General features: G+C 41.3%; 1 protein-coding gene across 2 annotated transcripts in view; it reads left to right on the forward strand.

Annotated features, from left to right (window-relative positions):
- Positions 1-25,143, forward strand: part of EML1 (EMAP like 1) — a 127,480-nt gene that overhangs the window by 34,096 nt on the left and 68,241 nt on the right. Inside the window, exon 1 of one of the 2 annotated variants that reach the window (XM_068947011.1) lies at positions 12,196-12,428. The exons of the other annotated variant lie outside the window; for it this stretch is intronic. Within the exon in view, the coding sequence (XP_068803112.1) occupies positions 12,362-12,428 (67 nt within the window). The 5' untranslated portion in view covers positions 12,196-12,361. Of the gene's footprint in view, positions 1-12,195; positions 12,429-25,143 lie in introns of those variants that run through there. 2 annotated transcript variants of the gene reach the window in all.

The following is a 25,143-nucleotide window of genomic DNA, read 5'->3' on the forward strand; positions in this document are numbered from 1 at the left end:
GTTATCTCAGCTTCATAGCAGCTGAGGGAGATTTTATAAGTAAATTAAGCAGGATTATTTGAGATACTCCAGCTGATTCCTTGTGAGGTCATTACACATAAACCAAACAAAATAAATGTGAGAAGTACAACAGCAAAACCTCTGTGGAAGTGGATTTGTCCTTACTGCTCCCCAGAAAGCTCAAAGGACTGAGCAATAACTCATCGAGCTGAATCTTAGGAAAACGAGGCTGGAAAAGACCTTGAGAGTTCATCTAGTCAATCTGCCTCAAAGCAGGATCAGCTCTAGCCATGTCTTTTCCGACAGATATTGTCCAATATGTTCTTAAAGACGTTCCGTGGACACCCTGTAACTTTCCCAGGCAATTTATTCTGGGGCTTTACTACCTTCCTTTACAGTTAAAAGGTGTTTTTGCTCTAACGTCTAGGCTGAGAATGAGGTTCTTTTTTGATACAATTTAAGCCCCATTTAAACGTGTCCTGTCTACTCCTGTCGCAGAGAACAGATCATTCTCTTCCTGTTTGGAACAGCTGTATGTGCTCCAGGAGTTCTGTCACAGCCCTTTCACGGGGTGCGACAGGTTTGACAGCCCCAGATTTTGCTCAGCCTCTCCTCACAGTTCACATTTTCGAGCTTTCTCTGATCATTCCTATTCTCTTGTGGATTCTCTGTACGTGGTCCACGTTCTCGTAAAATATGGTAGACAAAACTGGACCCGATGCTCCAGCTGAGGCCTTATCAGTGCCGGGTAGGGTGGAAGGATTACTTCATGCATTTTAAGGACTATACTGCTACTTATCTGTCCCAGTAGGATGTTTGCTTTTTCCAAACTGCCTAACATAGTTCACTCAATGTTTGGTCTGTGGCCTGCTATAACCCTTAGAAGAACTATTTCCTAACCAGCTATTACCCGTTTTCCGAGGGATAATTTCTGTCTAAATGTAGTCCCTTTTACTGGTCCTTATTACATTTTATCTTGCTTTTACAGACAGTTCCTTCAGGCTGCCAAGATCTCTTTTTTATTCTTGTCTGCCTAATGACTAGTGTACTTGCAGTGCTCCCAAGCTGTGACTTGCACATTTACTAAGTATATTCTCTACTCCCTTATTTGGTTATTAATGAAAGTGTTGAATATAATGGGACAAAGGACAAAAACATGCAGAATCTTAGTTCATACACCCTTCCATTTTTTTCTACTCTCTAGGTATAATTACCAAACAGTTTTACACCTATTCTGTAGCAGGGTCATCAAGGCCATGTTTCCTTATTTACTTATGAGAGTGTCATCAGAAGTGCAAAAAGCTCTACTTGAGTTAAATGACACCTACTACCTTTCTCCTATCTGCAGTGCATGGTACACTGTCATGAAAAGAGTTAGATCGGTTTGACAGACTTTGTTCTTATAGATAAAGCTGATGATGTTACTCACTTCCTCATTATCTTCTAAGCATTGATATATAGTTTATTTTAAAAATCCTAGATTTTTAGGGAACTGAAGTTAAGCAGACTGATCTATAATTCCCTGACTCCTTGCTTTTTTACCATTTTAAAGATAGGCATGATGCTTTCCTATTTCTGACCCTCTGATACTGTCTATACACCTAAGACACTGTGAGACAATAACTGGCTGTTCTTTGATTACTTTAGCCTTGCCTTTAAGGATCATAGAATGATGTTATCAGGGCTAACTGTTTTTTATATATATATATATGTGTGTGTGTGTGTGTGTGTGTGTGTGTGCGCGCGCGTGTATGTATGTATGTATGTATATGCACACATATATAATATGATATATATAAAATGTAAATGCAGTGCAGCCATGAGATGAATCAGACTGAGGAACTAATTGGGCTGAACAACAGTCATCTATTTGCTAGGTGAATTTTCAGCTGCATCCGTTCCATCATCTAGATCACCGCATGGTCTTTCAGACCTTCAAGACAGCAGGATGCAGGAAGGCAGTGAGGAGCTGGGAATGAAGCAAAGCAGGGAAGTGTAACTACATTTTCCAGTAACAGCACTGGTTTAAAGTGGTTGCTGAAATATAACTTTAATGAAGCAGGTGCCAAAAAGTCCTTAGTTATTTGTACCTTCTTGGTGTCATCGGCCCATAGCTGTCCCTCAGCCCTGAGCAGTGGGACCAGCCCTTCTCAGCCTTCCTTATATGCGTTTGTAGAATGAAATCTTGTTGCCTCGCTGGCCCTACTTGTATCTTAGTTTTTGCTTTTGTCTTTTTGATTTTGCCTCAACAGACCTGTGCCACTCTTCTGTCATTATCCTCAGTAGTTCAACTACTTTCCATACACTTTTTTTTTGTCAGTCAGAAAAGGGTTTGTGTTGTAGCCAGGGACTCTTTTACTATATTCCCTATCCTTCCTCTGCACTGGGATAACTTGAGTTTATGACATATCAGGGAATACATGCAGGGATGGAAAAAACCTTGGGTTTCAAACTTCGCATGCCATATTTCCTAATTTCATATGGAAGGAAATGATCATGAATGAATGACAGGACTTTCTTCATCAGACAAATGGAAAAACGCTAAACTATGTCAAGGCTCTCCTCTGGCTGTGTTGCATGAACATAATACAAGTTAAGGCAGTACATAGCCCATGGAAGCTGCCAGCAGAAGAGAAAAGAGCATTTTTTCAGGCATCCTTCAGCAGTCTTGGGCTGCTCAGCAGACCTGAATGTAAACAGGTATTTTGCTCTGCTTCTAGTCTCTAATCGTCTCATTTTCCACAAGTTCACACATACAACAGTTGAAAATCATGAGTCATATGTATTGTGCATGTATATATGCCATGTGCTTCTTTGAAACACATTTTTGTTAGCTGGTCATGTGAAGCTGAATTGCATCAGCATTGCTAAGTTCTTTTCTTGCTGAAATGACTACTGAACAAGAAGATAGCTGCTGATCTCTTGAAATAAGTGATATCATGAAGGAATAAGGAATATAGATGTGTAAAACTGAAAAATCAGGATCCAGAGCTTTAACTTTGCAAAAAAAAAAATGTTTAGATCTGGACCTTGGTCAGAACAAAGGATGTCTCTGATGAGCATCAAGCAGCTAGCTAAGTCATTTGTAGTTACTTCTGAGTATAGTACAAGAAATCTGTATAACAGTTTTTCTAGCAAATAAATAAAGAAGTCAAGACCTCACCTGAGGCTGACAGTGCTCTGCAAGGTTACAGCAGATGAAGTCTTGCCCTGTGGCCTGTTCTACTTATCCCTTAAGCCTGGGGGCCCATTCGCCTTTTCGTGAGAATATTTGCCTGAAGAGATGGTTTTAGGAAAAGAAGCAAGACTTCTCAGACAGCTAAAAGATATACCACAATATACCACAACTTGGTCATGCCCAGATCATTTATTAAGCGGTTACCAACACCTAAACGAGCTATTTAAGAGCGAGAACCCTAAGGAAAAGGCTGCGAGCAGCAGGGCAACACGGCTGTAGCCTGACTCTTGCAGCCGGAGGCTGACTTGGAAGGCGTGATGGTCACGCAGTGTCCCTTGGCAACCTGCAGCCCTCCATCAGCCAAGGGGACACGGCAGGGGTTTTATGTTCTTAATTCTTTCGTTCATGCCTGCATCTGCTTGTATAATTTATGACACACTATACATATTTTTCTTTTGAGATTTATTCTCTTCTTTATTGCAGTGTTTATTCTACTGGAAAAGGGTGGGGCAAGGAGGGGTTATCAGGCATCAAAAAGTGGAAAATAACTTTTCTTCTAGCCCTTTTCTTTTCTTGAATTATGACTGCGCTAGTGACGAGATCCTTTTAGCTTCTCTCCATTCCCTCATCCACGGCTCTGTTTTTCTCTTGCTGCTTCTTTGAAAGTTTGAGAGAGAAATATCAGGTGATGAAATCCTTAAGAATTAAAATGCTGCACCAGGACTCATTTTCAAAATTGGTAAATGACTTGATGTATGAAACAAATGAGCGATTGTTCTTTATGCTTCAATGGCTGGCAGCCAGGCATCAGAGCCTGGATGATTTCTCAGGGTTGCACTCAGAGACTGTCATTATTGCCCCTGCTCCTTTTCCCTCTGTCCATGGCTCTCTTGAATGCCACCACCAAAGAGAAGAATGCCACGCATGGCTTCCCCTGAGGCAGATTAGTAATCCTACACCTCACACGGGCTGGCAGAGGTGTTTTAAGAGCAGCCGCATTCTTTCCCAAAAGCCAAATATTTTATTACTGTATGGACCCGATCCTGCAATTTGAAAGCCTGTATCTGCTCAGTCCCTGGGTGATTCAAGGCAGCTTCTTTGGTTCAAGCATATATTTTGTTGCATTTTATTTATGAAGTTTTACATGTCAAAAGGAGATGGAAAGAGGAATTTCTCTAAGTTTCTGGATACACTGGCTGTGAATCTGCAGAAGTAAACTGCTTTAAAAAGTACGTGTAATACAAAATTGCTTTGACCCCGTTGCAGGCCTTGGTGTGATTGCTGAGACCAAGACAAAAAAAAATTATTCTGAGCCAAATTCTGCTCCAATGTAAATAAAACAGTTTAATTCAAAACAAAACTATAGTTACCCACAAAAACAAAAGTTGCAGCCGATGCTGGAAATTAGTGTAAAGTGATGCTGAAATCCGTAGGAAAAGATTGTTCCCTATTGCTTTTTTCTCAAGTCAGCGCCAAGTTTAGATTAGCTGATGATTTAACTGCTTTTGTCCATTCCCAGGTTGTTTCTAGGGATCTTGCACTGGGAAGGCAGAAATGGGCTGAGGCAGCAAAAGCCCTGGAAAGATGTAAGGTTTCCATGTAGGTGGTCTTGGGCTCTGGCAGATATCAAAGGAATTTGTGAGAGGAGTGCGCTGAATTCTCTGCTTTTTCGTTGCAGGCCATCCCTCATACCGCCCTCTCTCCTCCACGGGCTTGGGAAAAGCTCATGGAAATCCAGCACATTTGAGCACATTGCTATTGTCCCACGTAGAAATAACCCATGTGGCACAAATGGATTTTGGTCTTTTTTCTCCCCCTACCTCCTTTTGCCACATTAATTTCACATTTGATAAAAGATGCTGGAGATGGATAAGCAAAGCATTAAGCTTGGTTAGTGAGGTGGTAATTGGGCATGTGTGATGGCCAGAGTTAAGATCACAGGTAAATTCTCTGGAGATACTTTCTGGTCATTTGCTTGGTAGCACAAATCAGCTTTCCCAATAAACTTCTACTAAAAGGCTAGCAAAACATATAAAATCATAAAATTAAATTCAGTATTTTTTCTGATTACCTCTCATAAGACATTTGCCATAGTTAATTTTCCACAGGTTCAAAGGAACTGTACAATGTCATGTCTGGGCTAATTTCTAGTGACATAAACTACCAATTTTAGCTCTTAATGGAAATACAGAAAGGAACATAAAGGAGATTGGTATGTCCCCTGCAAAGTTAGTATGTTGAACTGATGGGGTGCTACATCTTCTACATACATTTTTACGTGTGCTTTATTATTTACATGGCTTGTTAATTAATTTTCCTAGTATGTATCAATTCCCTTGAGAAGGCCTTAATGGTGCTTGATCTTGAAAACAGTGAAACGGTGACACGGGAAGGTGGTAAATTATGACTATCAGGTCTTACAAGGCACAAGTTTTAACAACCATTCTACTGACTGAGGAAGGTACTAAACGGTGCTGGGATATCTTCCTTTGCTCACAGGTGATGGGGTTATCATCTATCTGCAGGAGGCAGAGCTCCCTCTCAGAACATAGCTCACATGAACCCTTTTGTCCTTACTGGTTTCTACTTGTGGGTTTTACACCTTCTTGTAAATTGTCACAGTCAAATTAAAATTCTTATTCTAAAAATGGGACAGAATGATACTTTCAGTACCACCTGTGCTAAAAAAGGCAAATTTTGTGTACACCGTAACCGATCAATTTTCTATGCTGTTATTTAAATATCTACCATTTAAAAATACATATATCTATGCCATAATTTGCACTAGTCTTGTTCTTCCATAATAGAATTCAGAAGGCACAGATTTATATTGTTATAGCTTTGCATAAACCAGACATGAAATAGTGACAAAATATGACTTAAATATATGAATAAAATAGGCCTCTGAAATATTTACTGTGATAATAAACTCTTTATAACCGTAACAGGAAAAAAGAAAAAAATCCTTCAAAGTGATCTCAGTCTTGTGCAGGAGGATTGTTCACGTGGAACGAGCCACACAAAACCCTCCCTTTTCTCTACCTGCTGAACTGGAGCTCCCCAAGGTTTAAGCGGGTGCAGGAAAGCTCCTTTTGCTGGGATGCAGGACTGGGAATTCCCCATGTGCAGTACCTGTAAGTCAGAACCGACCTGATAACCCCTACGATCCAGTGAGGGACCCGGCCTGTGCCAAAGCTGTTATATCAAAAACCAGAGAAGCAATTCTCACACGAGGTGGGATTCTGGTCTCTGAGCGCACAGATCCTAAGGAGCTCTCCTACTGAAAGGTTTCAGCCTCTGCTTAGGGCTGAAGCCACCAAAAATAAATAGGGTTGCAGAGCTGAGCTGGAGAGCTGAAAAGGCTTAAGGAGTAACTGCTGAGTGGACAGAACGTTTCTTCATGGGATGCCACCCGTCTCTGTGCCTCTCAGCACAGTCTGAGAGTATCAGAAGCGTTGCTGCTCCCATCAGCACAGATTGCATGGAAGGTAGAAGAAGAGTTGCTTTCCCATGTATTTTTAGTGTATATTGCCTCTCATCAGATTACTAACGTTATTTTTGTTTCTGTGGACATAACAAGTCTGCAGTTGGCTGCTACATAAATTGAAGTGCATGGAACCTAGCTTGCTACAATACTTTACAAAAATAAAAGTAATTCTACCGCAAATACTATACTTGAAAGCATTTCGTAATAAACTGTATAACTAATATCTTCAACGTCCGTAGGCAGGACGGTCTAATGGCTAGCACGCTCAGTTGGCAGTTACTCTGTTTTGATTCTGTCACTGACTTCCACACTCTTCTTTCACTTCTTCTGGCTGTGTCATGTGTTTCATCTCCTTTTCCACATATATAAAACAAAGCCACTATTTAGTTCAAAAAGCCAAATCTGAAAGCACCACTGTTTGCTGAGCGCTCTCCCATCTTTGAATGGAAGGAGTCACAGATGTGCACAGCATTATTCTTTTCATCTTCAAAGCATTCTTTCTGCATTTACAAATTAATCAATTTCCAGAGCAATATTTTCTTTTCTGGGCAGTATGATTAAAAATACTCTTAATAATTACAGAGAAAATTGCTCGTGTCCAACATGTCATTTGAAACAACATGATGTATACAGACATAATGTAACATATTTTCATTTGGATTGTAAAACATGCGCACCTTTGATGGTTTCTTCACACATTTGTTATATTGTATTTTTAATGTGCTCAGACTGCTTGTGTAATGGTGATTCTCCCCTTATATCCCCTCTTTCCCACATGTATGAAGTGTGCTTTGTAGTGACATTCATGAAGACCCCTGCTGTGGCTGAAACAGTGGAGTCCTGCTATTTAGAAGGAACTATTATTCCAGCAGCTGAAGTGTTTTCATAAAGAAGACTAGGAGGCAAGGCACTTTTTCTTTTCCAACAGAATAATAGGAAAGGAAATCCTTACTGGAGCCTATGATAGCACCTTGACAGAGAACCCTGTTCTAATACCTAGAGATAGTCTGTGGATGAGTAAAAACCTCTTTTGAAGCACGAGGACAATTCATCCACGCCATGAATTTCTCTTAAACAAACAAAACCCTCTGTACTTTCTACTGTTTACTCAAGAGAAAAAGGGGAATCTCCAAAGGGGGAAAAAAAGCCATAGGCCTCTAAACTAGGATTTAAGCAGACGTTAGGCAGCTAAATCCAGGACATAGCCCCAGATCCCCCACTGCTAAATGGCTATCTCATCCTGAAAGTGCTTAAAACTCACCAGTTTTATCCAGTCTGGATGAAACCCCCTGGCTGCCCCCCTGGCTCGGGCACCTCAGCTCCGGGGCAGCGGGGAGAGCCACGGCCGCACGCAGCATCGCCCGCTGGCCAGCTCGCCGGGGCTCCCCCCGAGCAGCAGGGACTCTCGCCTTGTCTTTCCCCCTTTCCTTAATTATTCAGGGGGAAGCATAGGTTTGGTACTTTATATTTTGGATGTTAGTCTAGAGTCAGGCACCTGAATGGCTAGTATTGCAGAACTTAACACTTTTTACTGGATGAAGCCTATGACTCACAGAGGAAAATCAAAACTTGACCAAATGTGCAATTTAAAACCTTTCAGGCTAAAGCTGAGATTGACTGCTACATTAAGTAAGTTTATAAACACTGAAATGGACACTTAAGTCTTAAATTGAAACTGAAACATTACAGAACTGGATTCAGCTCCCTTTAACCATGTTGCAGTGAATGTGGTCTATCAAATGATTTCTAAAGAGCTTGAGGGGATCTTTAAAAGTTATTGGCAGTAAAATAGATGCTATAATTCCATGCCTTGATAAATTTGAGTGAAACCAGCGTTTGCAGATGATGGTGCTAGACGCTTTGCAGGGTGAAGTTTGCTCTGCTTACAAAATAGGTTTAGCGTGAGCAGCCGCAGTCCCAGCTTTGCCGATTTGGTCTGCGGACATGCAGTAGGCTAACCTGAAAGAAAAACCCTTCAGCCTCTGTGGCGGATTGAGCATTTGCTTCTTCTCCATTCCGCAGAGGGTCCAATAAATCCTAACTCCATTGGTATTTCTGCACGGTGGCTTTGCCACTGCGAAACAAATGCCAACCTCACTCTCTTACCAAGGGCCACCTTCTTCCTCAACGAGCTCCCACGGCAATGGCTTCCTGCCCAGACCAAGATGTGACTTCGTGCATGAGTAGCATTAAGGTAGACTGTCGAGGCAATCACCAAATGGTGAAAAGAGCCTGACGCTGTCCAGTGATAGTGCCAAATGAGCGACCTAGAAGAGTCACTCTTCAGAAGCTCTTCTCTACCCACCAGCTGGAACGTGCTTGCACTGGGCTTTTTCTCTCAGCATGATTGCAAACAACATAGGAATAAAATGTATAATCAGTTTCCATCATTTTAGCGGGTTTTAAAAGGGTCATTGTTTCTGTTTCATGATGACATTGTGTCTGTGACAAGTTGATCTTGATCTGAGAGTATACTTCAGCTATAACATCATACTATAATAGTATACCATTCTATGCAGTTGAGAGTTATGAATTACAATACTTCCGAAACCACTACAGTATAGTTTTGATATTTATTAGTAATGCAAAAGAAATAGAAATAAAAAAGGAACAGGAATACCTCAAACATCAAAATTCGTTGACTACAGTATATAAATGGGGAGTGAAAGCAAATTTTCTTCATCCTAAAATTGGAGTATTACATCCTGAAAATTCTGCTAGCGATGTGTAAAAGCTCTTTTGTTTTCACTTACCAAACAGTTATTTGTATTACACTACTCAATACAAACGAAACTGAAATAATTAGTTACAAAATACAGCTTCCAAACATGTAATGTCGTACACTTTTAACATGCTCAACAATAAGCGTGCACAAGTGTACAATAAATCCCCTCCAAATACATCAATCCCAGTATACTCATCAGGATGATACGCTCTCCTTCATATAATGTCGCATTTTCCAATGCACTGGCTTGGATCTATACAAATGATTAAAGTTATAGTTTACCAAAAAATGGACTATAAAAAGAAACGCTTTCATTGTTTAGCTGTACCACCAGAATTCCCACAGACGCACTAGTGAATCTTTCAGATCTATTGTTCCATTGTTCACACAGCTAGATATAATTTCTTTTTCATTTTGTGGTTTGTAGTGCAGTTTAGTGTAATGAGATTGTAACAGGCCTAGAAATCATTGCAATTAAATTATGATACTGTTTTCCTTTTCTAACCCTTGCCCTCAGAAGATAATGGCACCATAACAGCAACTAGAGACTTGAACGGATATCATTTTATGTCATACCACTGAGCCGATTTTCATAACGTGGTGAGCTGACAGGCTTCCCTGAGGTAACACCTTCACAACAAATTTCACTGGGGAATCAGTTTTAAGGTTTTAGATATTTTACCTTCCTTTAACAATGCTGTGCTCATAGCAGGTTTATGTTTGATTTTCTAAGTGGCTTTTAATTTCCCCTATCTGTAACGCAGCTGTATTGCTCCTTTTTGTCCTTTCTTCTGCTTTTCTAGGCACTGTAAACGTCATTGAGTCCTTACCTCTCTTACTTTTGTAGCATTAGGACTTTCTTGTAGATTATCTCATTGACAGTAAGTTTTTTACTGCAGAAATAAAACTTTTGGATATGCTTTTTCATTTAATCCATTTAGTATTGGAAACCGTACAGACATATATGGAAATTGTTTTGGCATGAAAATCGTACACCATGGCAAGGTTTCACAGAATTATTTACCAACATTTGGACATCTTCAGGAGGTATAGAGTAAGCTAACATTGACATCTTATGGACACCACACCAATAGCGTTAAATTTGTCTCTAGTAAATGGAGAATTAGCATATTAGAACACTTCTCAGGCTCAAAAAGAATAACTTAACCATGGCAAAAGTGTTTTAAAATGAAGAATCTTGTCAATTTGTGCTAAAACTAAGCTGCGCTTTCCTAGTATTGTAACATATCTGCCAAAAAACCTACGTCTGCCAAAAACCCTGTGTGTGTGTGTGTGTGTGTGTGTGTGTACATTTTCTTACAACAATATCATATTTTGGAAGAGTTTGATGGATTAGGCATGACAAGGTCATGAGAAAACCTAAGGGATCCGTGTGAATTTTAAAGAGCAGAAAGAATCAGGGCTCATTTAAAGCATTAAAAAAGCCTATTGTCCTTAGTACTTTTTAAAGTCATTTTCCCTTCTATGCTTTTTGTTTGTTTGTTTTATAATTAAGCTACTACAAACCTTCTCTCTTCTACAGCCTGCAGCTATAGCACGCAGTTGTTTCAGTCAGATACAAGCTAAGCACCATGAGGCTGGGCAGGCACTTGCATTGGCAGTCTCTTCAACTCTACCGACATTGGCACTGGCAACTCAGGAGGGAGCACTTTTCACTCTGCTTTAATGCGGAACTGATATCTCAGCCTAATATTATGGTGTATTTTTGTGTTAGCACTAGTCTGCTTTAGCAGTTGGTGAGAAGACTCGCATGTGCACAGCTCACGCCTGTGAGCGGATCCACACGACAACCGCCCTGCACAAAGCCCCGTAAAGGACTGAGAGCAGAAGACACACCTTGTTAAATGCTTTGGGATATTTCAAGGCGAAAGGTGCTATGGGGTGCAATACGTTATTTTCCTTGTGTCTCTAGAGGAGCTTGAAATAACAGTGGCTTTCACTCATTGCACACTGCAGCATCTCCAGCACAGAAATCGAAGCCAATGAGGTGTAACATAATTTCACAATGTTCCTAACCACAGTACCCTGGCATCAGCATGAATAGACGTTGTATCTGTACCTAGATAAATATTAAGAACAGTTCAAATTATTGTGCTCTCATGTATTAGAAAAGCGTACAGATGGTGGCAGTCTGCAAACTAAATAACTAAAACTATATAAAATTGTCACAACAAATTAGAAGACGTAGCCTTGCTTTTTAATTACCGCAAGAGACTATCAATTACAGTGTTATCCTGACAACGATGTCCTGTACCCAGCTGGAGTACCGCTGGCATCAGCGGAGGACGCAGGCCGCAGTCGCAGGCGGCCGGTTGCTCCGCTGGGAGCGAGAGGGGCTTTACCCAAAACAGCAATGAGCGCAGCGCCCGCGCAGCAAGGGGGGGCCGGGGCGGCTCTCGGGTCGCCCCCTAAAACGCTGCAGGACCTCTCGGCCCGGGGCTCGGAGGCGTTCCCACCCGTGACTGCACCGCTTATTTTCCCAGGGCAGTTTCATCCCCGAGGAGCAGCGATGTCGCTCCGGGTGTCAGCGCCACGCCGCCGCCGCCCGCCGGCGCGGACCCGGGCCGCCGCCCGCCCCGGCCCTCCGCCGCTCTCCGCCGCCCTCCGCGCCCCCTCTTCCCGCGCCATCCCGCCGCCCGGGCCGCGCCGGAGGGGAGGAGCCGCCGCGGGGCCGCGGGCGGAGGCTGGAGGCGGCGAGAGGGAGCCGCCGCCGCCGCCGCCCGCCTGGCCGCGCTGCGCGGCGCGGCGCGGTGCGGCCCGGCCCGGCCCCGCCCCCGCGGGCCTGCCCCCGGCCTGCGCGGCGGAGCGGGCGGGTCGCCATGGCAACTGAGTGAGGCAGGCAGCAGGCCGCCGGCCCCCGCCGCCGCCGCCGCCGCGCCTCAGTGTGTGGCAGAGCGGGAGCCAGGCAGCCGCCGCCGCCGCCGGGGCAGGCCGGGAGCGCCGCGGCAGGATGGAGGACGGCTTCTCCAGCTACAGCAGCCTCTACGACACCTCCTCGCTGCTCCATTTCTGCAACGGTAAGGCCGCCGCCGCGGCTGCCCGGGTGTCGGCGGCCGGGGCCTGCGGCGGCTCCCGGCGGCCGCACCCGGCCCGGCCCGGCCCGGCCCGGCCCGCTCGGGGGGAGGCGGAGGCGGAGGCCGAGGGGAGGGGAGGAAGCTGCGCCGCCCGCCCCCGCCGTGCAGCGGGAGACCCGCCGGCCTTGCGGGACCGGTGTCTCCCCTCGGGAACTTCTCGTGCGCCGGGTTCACGGGCATATGTGCGTGGTGTGTGGGTGTGTTTTACATATCCGTATTTGTGTATTCATTGTTATGTGTTCGTATTTACATGTACACGCGCGCGCGCACGCCCGTATGCATGTGTGTGTGTATCTGCCTCCGTGAGGAGCTGGTACCACCAGAAGCGCTCAGCCGCCGCTGTGCGTGTCTCTGCTGCATGGGTGACATCTGTCCCCCCGTCCGTCCGCCCGCCCGTCCTTCCGCCCGCCTGTCCCATACCCAGGCACAGGACGCGCTGCGGGGCTGGGTCGCGCCGCGGAGGCGCCCGGGCCCGCGGGGCGCCTGTGTGCTGCTGCCCCGCGCGCCGGGCCGCGGCCGGGGCAGGTGTCCCTGCTGGCTGCGCCTGCCCTGCCTTCCTTCCCTGGCGGGGAACCCACCCGAGGGGTTCTTGGGGTTAAAAACCCTCTTTGGCATTAAGATAGTTGGTCTATAGTTACTGTCTGGTTTTTTTTTGTTTTGTTTTTGTTTCAGTAGGGTTTATTCGGGTGGTGGTGTGATGGCAGTGTGAGAGGCAGGCTGGCTGGCGGTGGCACTGTGGAAAAGGAAGAAGGAAGTGAGGAGTCTGCCAGTATCATCAGAGGGAATATTTGCAGGCTTGCCTTGCAGAAGATGTAGAATTATTTAGCTAGCCCTTATTAGCTGATATGTGGGGGGGAAAGACATCCGGCATCCTAAAAATACAGAGTTCTTCAATACAAACTTTAGAATCAAAATGAGGTATTTTGGGATTTTTGCTTTTAGCAGCAACATTGTGAGCGTTTGTAATGTTTCATAAAAATGAATTCGTGCATCTCTTTTTCCTCCAGTTTTTAGTAGTGGTCCAGCTTTCCACTGCTATCTGAACAGCTGGAGTCAGGTTAATATTAAATTGCTTTATGACAGCAACTGCATCAACATAGCTGCCTCTCCTCTTGGAAAAAAAAAATGAAGATGATAAATTTTACATGATTTTCTTTGTGATGTGGGTTATGGTTAACAGAAAATTCAAATACTTGTGGACCTTGAGATTGTGGGAGTGATTTTTCAGAACAGGAGGAATACTGCGTGTGAGCTGTGCATTGTGGTGTGATGCAGTATTTTCAGAGCTCTTTGAAAAAGAAAACTATGACTATGCACGGGGGCTGTACACTAATACCAGATGCCTGTTTTGCCTAAACTTAACAAATATTTTACTGCAAGTACTTTTAAAAAGGAAACATGTAGCAATTTATTTCAAAGTTTATACTCTAATCAGTTTTTAAGCAAGCTGTCTTCCTACCAAAATCTTTAGGTTTTGCTTTTGCAGTATTCGTGATAGTAGTACGCATCTGGGAACAGTGGGAGTAACAACACTCTTTCTGAGTAGTTTGAATAAACAGAGTATCTTGTGTCTGAGAACTGTTACTTATCTTGATTTTTGTAAGTCTGAACACAGCATTATGCATGATGTAAAAGTGCAGTATATATTTATGTCGTACCTACATAGGTTCTAAAATCTTAGTTAATCCTTGAGTATTATGTTCTAGAATGTAGCACTGAAGAGATCGCTTGAGTAGTTAAGTCATGCAGTCATAGCTAGTAAGCTCGAGAGAATGTTGTGAACTTGTATTATTCTGTATTTATGAAAGAAAGTTGTTTGATTCAGAAGCCTTTCAAGAGTTAGCCTTCAGAGAGGCTAAATTGTATGAGATGAATAAGAAGAAGAGAATTGGGCCTTTGAATACTGCCTAGAGGTGATCAGATATCTCACACAGACACACATGACCCATGAGGAAAAAAGTACAGATGGGGGATACCAGTGAGGGTTTTGAGGTTGAAAGAGGAAAAGGAAATTGCTTTGCAGGGAGGTGGAAAGCTCTGGCAAGTATGATGGGCAGTATGAAAGATGGGATGAAGTTGTGGGGAGGGTAGGCATAGAGAAAGCAAGTGATTGTGATTTGAAGAGGAATGTGACTTCAGAATACTAATTTTTATATTTTAGTATTATAGGTGAGGACATAATGGAATTTTTAATTGTCTTGGAGTGAAGAAACAATAAATACAAATGCAAAGGCAAAAATGTCTGTATGTATTATATTTGAAATGATCAGGACGCAAAGCCTGCCCTCCTGTAAGAATTACTGCAGATAACCTATAGGCTGCACATGTGAAAACACAGGTTCAGGGCAGCAAGCAAGCTGTTAACTGGGCACAAGGACTGCTGCAGCTTCTCCTGTTTCTCTGTCCCTTCTCCTTGCGCTGGGCAGGTGGCAGCCGTGCGAGGGCAGAGGATGCTGGAAGGGACGGAGATGAGCCTGTTGGCGGGGGAAGGAAGAGGAAGTGTAGGGCAGAAGTGCGGGGACAAATTTACCCCAACCCTCCCTCTCTCTCTAGAAAGGACGGCGGATTCAGGAGGGGAATTTGAGTCATTTTTTTCCTTTTCTCTACTCCTTCATATGCAGGTATAGTCTGCATGATTTTTCCAGTAAAGGACTTTCATAGCTTATAATGCATGAAAACATGATGAATGGTGAAAGAAGGGAGAGAAGAAAGAGGTGAGGAAAACATGCTCATTTTGAGTTGCATGTCTAAGAATCTAGGCCAGATATTTAGCACAGCTAGTTCAAAGACACCTACTTTCTTTCTGTAAAATACAACTGTATTTCACAGAGCATTAGGAGAGGGTTGGCATTTGAGAACCACTGTGTTAATGAATGCAAGTGTCAGTCAGAGATAGCATCAAAGCAAGAAATACAAACTTGCAGAGTGAATTTAGGCAAGTTGTTTCACTCTCATTGCCTTAGTTTCCTTGCTTGTAAACTCAGAGGAAGTACATACCTACTGTAGAGGAGGGTATGGCAATAATCTGAAATCTCCCTTTAGATTTTCTGAGGACCGTCTCTTCAGATGCCCAAAGTATTTTGCTAGCTGGTGTGCTTATAGCCTTTTGTTTCTTTGCTTTTTTTAACATAGGACACTAAAATAACTCCTGTTAATGTATGTCTGGGGATGATTCTCAACTTACATCTCACTTTCTAAGTAATGAAGACCATGGCTAGTTTTAGTTTGCATGTTGAACAGTAGGGCTTGGATAAAATTAATCATGCCTCATTCTAAATACCTGCTATCTCTAGTATTAATGTAACTTTTATATAATTCTGAAAGAAAGCCATTACATTCATCTACAATTAATCACTGTTTTAGTAATCTGTTCTCTAAATTGAAAGTAAAAGTAGCAGAATGCTAGTAAAGTAATATGGTATCCAGGGTTTTAGCGTCTGCTTAAGAATTGATAGAGAGAACGATGCTGGACATGAAACTGTAGAACAAGGCACATACCAGGCTTATATACAGTGCTCACCTTGCCTGCAGCTGATTTATTGAGCTGCAAGAGTGATCAGTAGTGATTACAGGCAGGTCAGGGAGGCATTTAGCATGTGGGCAGAGGTTCATGGATCCTTTAACCACAATTCCCTATCCGTTTGCAGTTGTAACTGTAATAAACGTGGTCTGCACTACACTAATGGCTGTGGGCATGGTTATTAGGTATGTAGGATATAAAGGATGAATTTTGTGCGAAGGAAGTGAGAATTTATCCTTGATTCATTTACAACTTGTAACACCTTTTCAATATTCTTCTCTTGGCTAGTCAGAACATTGTAACTGTCAAATGGTCATTTCTGCAACCGTGGATGCCTTGGCTGATGGAAACTTCACATTTAGAATATCTGGATGAAACAGTGAAAAGGTGTAAAAACATTTTTTTTTTCTAAATGAAACTGATTTCTTTTGTAAAGAATTCCATAATTTTAATTACAGTTCTACTTAATTGAATAGCTGAAATATAATTGCTAGTAGAAAAACTTAAGAGTTCCATAAAATTGTACAGTGATGTATATCTATTATATTGGCACTTATTTTTTTTTTTAAAGAAAGGCAGAATCAAAAAAAAACTTTTAAAAAGTAGCAGTCCCTTTTCCCTCCTTCCTCCCAAATAACTAAATTAAGATTTTTGCCAGGTAATAGTTTTGATAACTGTTAATGACCATTTCTTTGTTAAGTCATGCAAAGTATTGTATGAACTGGGTCACATATTAGTTTTGGTCAGCTGATTTCCAGTTCAAATGCTCCTGCTTCTGTAAACATCTCAGCATTACTGAAAATAAATTTAATATATGTACATTTTGTCCCTGACTCATCTACAGGTTGAGTGATGCCTTATCGGTAGGGAAGCAAACTCCGGGAACAGGAAATCGTTATGGACAGAATTGTTCTGACAGTCTTCTTTCCCACTTGACTCTCACACCTCCTCTCCCTAACTTCTGAAAATGCATCTAGTTACTCTCTTCTACAGCTGGACCAAAATCGCACAATATAGTGTGGATTAGGGAACTAACAATAGTACGCTGAGCCTTTTCATTTTTCAGGTCACTAGTTCAAATCTGTCAGGGGTTAGAGGAGAGTGTAATTTGTCTTCCTGTGATCGCTTCTTAGGCATAGTGCAAAATGAAATTGGATCTAGTTTGGCTCTCATTGGACAGATTAATACAATGTGTGAAGAAAAGATGTTGCAAACATGTTAATAGCATTATTCATGTTTGTTGTTTTTTCTCAGCAGCATATAACGACTGAGTAAGACGGACATACCAGACTTTCTCATGATTCATCTCTAGGCCTATTCTCTCCAGGGAAGCACCATGTTTTGAGCTCATGTGGAGAAACCTGCATGAAGTTTCTGTCTGTTTGGTAGAGCAGTAGATTTTATTAGCCAGAAATAGTTGGAGAGCATTTTTTCTTTCATCAGGATTTCATCTGGCTTTTACAATTGGACCCTTAAACGGTAGGCTGGATTGGGCTCTACGTTACATGTCTGTTTCTCACAGTTCTGAAACTACATAGAATGTAGGATGATTTTCGGTCAGATAATAATATTTGCTTCTGCTCCATGTAGAAGATTGTTTCTTGAGTTCCCAGCTTATTTCATAATTCGTTCTGTTACAACAAGAATGGTTTATTAATAAAAATAATATCTATAAGTTTCCAGAACTTGCACTTCCAGTTTTCTTGTATGGAAAAAACGGAGGGGTGGCATACAGAAACATAATTTTTTTGTTTGTATAGTAATTGACTGCAGAATAAATCAGTACACTATGAAATAAAAGTAACGTTTGCTATAATGGACACTTTCACAGTATAGGTTGTTAGACTCATTAAAGCTCAAACTATTATTTTTAATGAAACGCTATATAAATAAAATGAATTTGTTGCCCTATAATTAGCTGTTTCCCAATCATGAATTATTATAGCTTGTTTAGTCATGGATAGTGTTAATTGTAGTTGTTGGGATTTTGTTGTTTGGCTTATTTTTTTAACTAAACTTTTTAAAAGCAAATACAGGGAAAATAGAGACCAGACATGAGAATTCTTCAGTGTTAGTCGAGCCTCAATAACGAATCTGTGTCAGTGTTAGTGGTATGTAGAGAGAAACTACAAGTATCGAGTATTTTATCATGAATAAAACAACATACAGAATTATAAATTAAAGCATTGAGCTCTCAGCAGAAAAACATGCTTTATCTGATCTTCAAGGAGTTTTTTAAAATTTAATAGCCCTTTATAGAGCTGATAAAATGTGTTTTAAGTTCTAATTAAGAATACCAAAATTCATATTCTTTTACTGGATCTTAAACCACATGCAAACAATTCAAATCAGGATTAAAATTATAATAAATTATTGAAAAGTGAATGTTATGCCAGTCAGAGGCCTATATTATAATAGATTTTAGCGAGACTTTCCTCCTGTTTCTCCTTTTCTCAGAAATTCAAGTTGCAATTTTTCAAGTTGATGCTGTAGTTCTGTTGTCATGAGAAATTCTGCTAAGCCATAATGGAGATCTTGTCTTTTGATCCTTAAAATCTTAAGGAAGATGTGAGAGAATAAATAGGAAGATAGCTTGAAATACAGTATTATGAGACTATTTTTTTATTGGGGTGTTTGCTGTTTGCACACTAACTGCGCAACCATAACGTACTGTGCACCCTTAGAGGGAATACGGAGGGAACTTCGGATGATGCTGTTCATCTTCCATGAAACAAAATTTAAAATGCTCGTCCATTGCATAATTAAAATGTGGAAGTAGCTCCCTGAGGATTTTTGGGGAGATGGGGTGGGGATAATGATATGTTAACATGATTTCACTGAATTAATTCTTTGGGAAGTAATTAAGTGAGATTGCCCACACTCCATTACTTCCGAAGAGTAAAATCTGACATGGTCCATCATTTTTTTGTCTTGCTTTGAAATGACTGATTACTGAATAAGTATAATATACTTGTTTGAAAGCTGGTATTAAAGGTCTCTAATAACGTTATGGTCATTGTAGAACATAGATAGAAACATAGACGTGCCTTTTTGCGTTCTAAATCTGAAATAAACACCTCAAAGTGATAAAGATTTTGTATTTATTAATAGCATAGACACTATATTTGATTGTAAACTTATGTTAGTCTCTTGTAAACAGGAGAGAAGAAATATTCTGTGTTTTCAGGTGTGTGTTTTATAATCTATTGCAGGTCAATATATGAAACTTTTCTACTTGCTTGTAAGGGCTCCTTACAAGCCTAAGCTAGACTTTAAAATTCGAGGTTCCTGAGGAACAGAATGCACAAGCATATTTCAATATGTAAATAGGAAATAAGGAGAAATGATCATGATTTCAAGCTAGTAAAGGCAAATATTTTTTAACAAAAACACAAGCTTTATAAGAATCTTCTATCTTAGGGAAACGTGATGCTTTCAGTAATGCTCTCTTTTTCTTAAAACTATGGCAAACCCCACAAAACAAACAAACAGCTTTTGAGATTTCCAAGAGTAGCTATTGCAGGCAGAATTAGGGTGGCTGAGCAGTGATGGGTTAGGAATCAAGTCTAGAATTTCCCTGAGAATGTGGAAGGTTGTTCTAGCCTGAAGTCAGCAGCGTTAGGGACACCTGCTTGTTTGTTTGTTTGTTTGTTTGTTTTCCTTTTTCTTTCTGTCTTGGAAAAAAATCATTCTGAAACTCGAGAAAGATGCAGACAGACCATCAGTTTCACATTTATCCTGTGTTTACTAAGAGCAAATATTCCTTCCCCCTTCCCTATCCAGCATTTCCCAAACTACATTTTACACAGACAGACCTGTTACTCGCTAGAAAGAATCCTTCAAGTTCCCAAATGTCGGTACTACTTTAAATAGTCTGCGGGGTCCAGCAGATGGGTCTTCCCTCTGACCCGAGGTTGGCCAGTTGTGCTCAACTGGTTATGTGACATGGTTCTACCCAAAGACTTGTGCCCTGGCAGCGAACGGCATATGGGGTGTGAGTGAGGTCCGGTGCAAGATGGGTGGTCTGGTGAGGTTGCATGGGCCACGGGGGCAAAAGGGTCTTTATCTAAGCTGATAACAACCTCATGGGCATTAGCACTTCTGGAGACTCAGGCTAGTCTTTATTAGAGTCAGTATCTCCACGTTGGTGTTAAAGAATTGCTGTGGTTTTGCTTTATGTCTTCCCAAATATAGGCCAAAGTAGTAGGTCAGAAACAGCCAGGACTACTCTGCTCAACTAATCTGCAAAATCAGGCCATTTTTTTTAGGTTCCTAACTGTGAATTTTAACATTGAATTTAGGGAGCCCACGTCCATGGGGCATGGATATAAAACATAGATTAAAATAACTTATTCAGAGCGTAACACACTAAAACAGTTACTGTTCTGATTTGGGGCAGGTAAGAGTTGAAATCCTGGTGCTGTACAGAGGATAGGAGTTTGGCAGTTGGCTTCGAGTGCGATTTAAAACTGAAAATGCACCTGATCAAACTCTAACTGAGCCTAAAAAAAACTAAGATTCTTAGGAATATTGCCCCTCCTAGTGAAAATGTACACCACTGTAATTTAGTTAACTCTGCATTATGCTGAGTGCATGGAGGGGTGTGAGGATGGGAGTTTGGCCTTCTTCCTCCCTCTCCCTCCATCCCCCCTGCCCCCTTCTTTTTTAAGGCAGACAGCTTGTGTGTGTCATCCCTGCGGTGGCTGCATTTCAGTTTGGAAATAAGTAATTTCCTCTGTGTTCACATATTTTAATAAACTAATTAGGAATCCTTTGGGACAAAAGATTTTATACATATAATTTTAAAGTTAAGCATTTACATGTTTTGCAAGGCCAGAGGCCGTTCTCTACTGAGAAATGAGAAGAGATCTAATTTCAAAATTTAGGTTTTTGTTGTGTGGTATAGCAAACGTAGCTGGGCTCAGCAACCCATGTAGATAACACTTTCCTTGAACAGTATCCTGCAGGATCTGCAGCTGAAGGGCAGGATACTTTAAAAGAAGTATTAGTAAGATGCACTGGCTCCTAGATGCTGTATTTTAGTCGCTGTGTCTACATGAGCAGGAAATGCAGGACAATAGGAGTGAATCTAAAGCAAAGCAGTTGACACGGAGATCTTGGTATCCATATCTATGTGCATTTGGGGAGTTTTGCTATGGTCTAGCTGTAGTCTGATCCTGAATGCAGAGTAGCACTGAAGTGCTGCTGGTGCTACTGGATGCACTTCAAGAGCTACGCCGTGATGTAAACCAAAGAGCAGTAAGTGAGGATGACTAGTCCAAAAGCACCCTCCTCACCCAGACTGAAATGCTAACGTAGCTGGAGCCGGTAATTATAAATGTTCGTGGATGCTGGGGGTGGCTGCTGTGGCAGCTAGGGCCAGGGCCATTGGTGGTGTTTCTTTCTTTGAAAAAATGGTGTCTGCTCATCTCTGATCCCTTACCATAGTTCTTACTTTCTCCTTTGGGAAGGAGAAATAGGGTCTGGTACACCGCTCCTGAAAAGTTGCGTGCTGGTCGTTCCGTTCCCCGTTGTTTGAGAGTGGCCCGCCTGGCCATCCCTTCCCCTTTTCAGGCTGCAGTTGCACCTGCAGGTAAGCCAACGTCGCAGCGCCCCACTGTGCGAGGGGGGGTCCTGTTTGCTCTTCCCTCTCTTGCTCTGTGTGGTTTTATCCGCTGAACACTTGACAGACTAGCATGTTAAATTAGCTCTGACAAATTAACTTGACAGAAAAATCCATGTAGTTTGTGTGTGGTATTTTGGTTTTACTTCTGCTAAGTTAGTTTTTTGCCAGGTCAGAGAATTAAATCAGCTTCCAGAGGCAGCAGAAGATAAATAACAGGAATAATGGATGGGGCAGACAAAAGCAGGAGCTTTTAAATTGACTGATCATATCTTAGGGCACCACACCTTCGCTTTCGTCATTGCAGCTGCTTGTGGCACTATGTGCTGAATGACATCAATAAACTGATCCAGGTTAAAAGTGGTCCTTTTTTTAATTATTATTATTTTATTTATTGTGGTAAATGCAGTGGTGGAAGGCAAAGTTTTAAAACAATGTGTGAGGCAATTAAGGGGAGAGGCAGGCAGGTACTAAAAGACTGTAATAAAAAGGATTTTTTTTTTTCCTGCTACAGGCATGATTTATAATTGAATTAAAAGTTCATAGAGGTGGAAAATTATACATGCATCATAAATTTCATTTTCAATCCAGTTATCCATTCAAAGCACAATGGACTACCGTAAATTTTTTACTATTGAGATTCCTGCTTCTCTTTGGATATCCAGCTTTCATAGTTGCTTTCATGTTGTTGTTGTTGTTTTTCCTTCCCGGAAGCTATGAATCTCAATATTTTATAATTCTTCTTGTGTTCTTTACAGAATATGACATCACATTTGATTCATAAAAACATAATGGTTGGCCTCAGGCACACAGATGCAGTCAATTTTTTTTTTTTTTTATATACAGAGATTTTAATTGCATATCATATAGTTTTTCTTGTATTTGAAAACCTGTCTAACCATTTTTTCCAACTGTTTTGTGCTTTTGAGAAAGAACTGTTATCTCCATCAAAAGAACAATGAAGTCTTCTTTCTTAATGTTATATTGCCTTTCTGACGCAGTTTTGTAGGAAAAGGCATACCCTAAAGATAGAACATGAATTAATCAATAACAAACATCATCAGTGTGATGATGCAGCTCTGTTCTCACAGAATGAAATCTGGACTACTTTAAGTTAAGCATTCCACCTGACCACAGCAGACTTGGTGACATGGAAAGAGGGAGATCTGAAAGGTCTCTGCCCATCAACGAATTTAAGGATGACAGCTCCTCGAAGTGTATTTTTGTTATTGGTCCCGTGTAAGAAGACCTGGATTAAGGGCCTTAAACTGGAGAGAGCTGCTGTCTGTCCAGTTGGCGTCCTCCTCCTAGATTCCGTAAGGTTAAAGCAAACTTAAAGCAGCTCCACTGTTTCCTGCAAGGCTCTAGAGGAGTCTGCAAAGTCCAGAAACCGTTTGGTTGGATATTGGATTACTAACCTTGGTAGCTGTGACTCAGAATATGAGAGACTTATGTACATGTTGTTCCAGGAAGGTGTAACTTCAGGGTTTTCCTCCTTCCTAATTTTTATTTTTGAGTTTTTAATTTAAAAAATGTTTAGCCTTGGGGAGCTCTCTAAATCTAAGCCTTTTACTGCCTCCTGAATTTGACAGTTACTTCTCTTAGTTTAAGTCTCTAGGCGTGTGCAATGTGAAGGCTTTGAAGTAGCTGCTGCCTGGCTGAAGCCTCTCTGGGGGCAGGGAAAAGGAAAATAAAGTTAGTGCTTTTGCCTCCCCCCCCCCCCCCTTTTAGCATGTCTGTATTATAATGACATAAGACAAAACACAAGAGTAAGTGAAGCTACTGGCTTTTAGTAAATACGCTAAAAATTACAGAATTGCAAAGATTATGCATCTTCCATGGTTTGGTTTCAATTTTAAACAATCAGATTAAAATCAACAGTGCTGGAAATTGCTTGTATACTTCCCTCAAAACTGAAATACGTGTAGGCCACATTCTCTTGACTATTCCAGCAACCTTTTTCCAATCTGGATCCCTTAAAATGAAGTGTCTTGAGATAGTGGATTAGAAGTAGGACAAATACACTGGGGAGAGGAAAACAAAAATCTGTTGCAAACATCTCAGGCTTGGAGGAGGCTGATGAAGTGTTCTCAGCTCAGCTCTGTTTCAGAGCTCTCAGCTGTGGTGTGGAGTATTTCCTTCATCACAGAGATATTATTAACTAATATACATAGTATTTAAAAAATAGCAATATATTCTCATTACTTAGGTTAAACGGCTGTCTAGGTTAGTCTGCTGCAGAGACCCAAGAGGGCTGGGGTCCCATTTTACCTTTTGGTCTATGGCATAAATCTCTTGCAACAAGTAAAGTGGGTTACGTGGTTCTCTGCAGAGGTGCTATGATTGTTCACACCTCAGAGAGTTAATTTGAACAATTAGGTTCTGGGCTGAAAGAAGCAGCTTGCTAGGATTCAGTGTCAAAGTTGTTTAATCAATCCTTACTGATCCTTGATGTTCAACAGAGTGAAAACTGTTTTTGTAAGCCAATGAAAAATCACTGTTTATCTTAATTCTTGTCTTTGTTTTCATGACTTCTTTGCATTGTGGAAGCCTTACTATTATGGTAAATGTAGTAGTAATTTATTTATTTATTTAAGTAGATACTCGATTTATTTTATGCAGTAGTGCAGATGATCTGTGTTAGGTTCTTGTAGGTTCTTGTAATACCTTCTCTTTTCAGCTTTATAGATATTCAGTTTCTCTTTGCGTATAGCTGTTTGCAGACTAAAAATAAATGTTGAATCTGAACGATACTTTAAAATCATTCTGTACTGGAAAAGGCAATACTGTGACTTTCTTGACAAGTTGGGAACTTCTGTAGTTGTGAAATCTTTCCTCTCTTTTCCAGCTACTGCTAGGAAGAACTGACGTATTGTTGGCCTCATGAGTCCCCTCATACCTGTCCTTTGAGCTATGCTTAAGAGCTGCATACCATGCAGGTGGCATGGGCAGTCTGAGAGAAACAGTATTCATGTCCCCTTACAGATGAAAAGGGAAAATTGTTTCAGAGGACAGCCACATATATTTTGAAAGGCTCAGTTATCATATAGTACAATTTATAGGAGTTGCAGTCTCACTTTCATTGCTGTGGAAGTGGCAAAGTATAAGGCATTAAAATATAAGGTCAGTCCTTCAAGACTACTTCCAAGGCTTTTGATGCTATGAAATCTAGGAAGTCCCTTGGACCTTTGTAGCTACAAACCTTTGGTAACAAATTAACAGAGTTGAGCATTGTTAAAATGACTGTATTTTCCAGAATTTTACGTTACTTTTTTTCTTATATGATAAAAGTAGCAGCTTAAAAAAAAAAAAAAGCTTTTGACAGGCTTCCTCATGATAATTATATAGTCAAAAAATGCTGGAGGTTGGCAAGACATTAGAGATGAATAGTATGCAAGTTTGTATGCTTTTTTTTTTAAGCAACATTGTTGCACTGAAGATGAAACACTCTGAACCATTGTGTAGAGGTTTTAAAGTGGGAGAGAGTTGTATCCATTTGAACTAATACAAAGGAA

The sequence above is a fragment of the Struthio camelus genome, chromosome 5 (assembly GCF_040807025.1).
Source record: "Struthio camelus isolate bStrCam1 chromosome 5, bStrCam1.hap1, whole genome shotgun sequence".
Classification (NCBI taxonomy): Eukaryota; Metazoa; Chordata; class Aves; order Struthioniformes; family Struthionidae; genus Struthio; species Struthio camelus.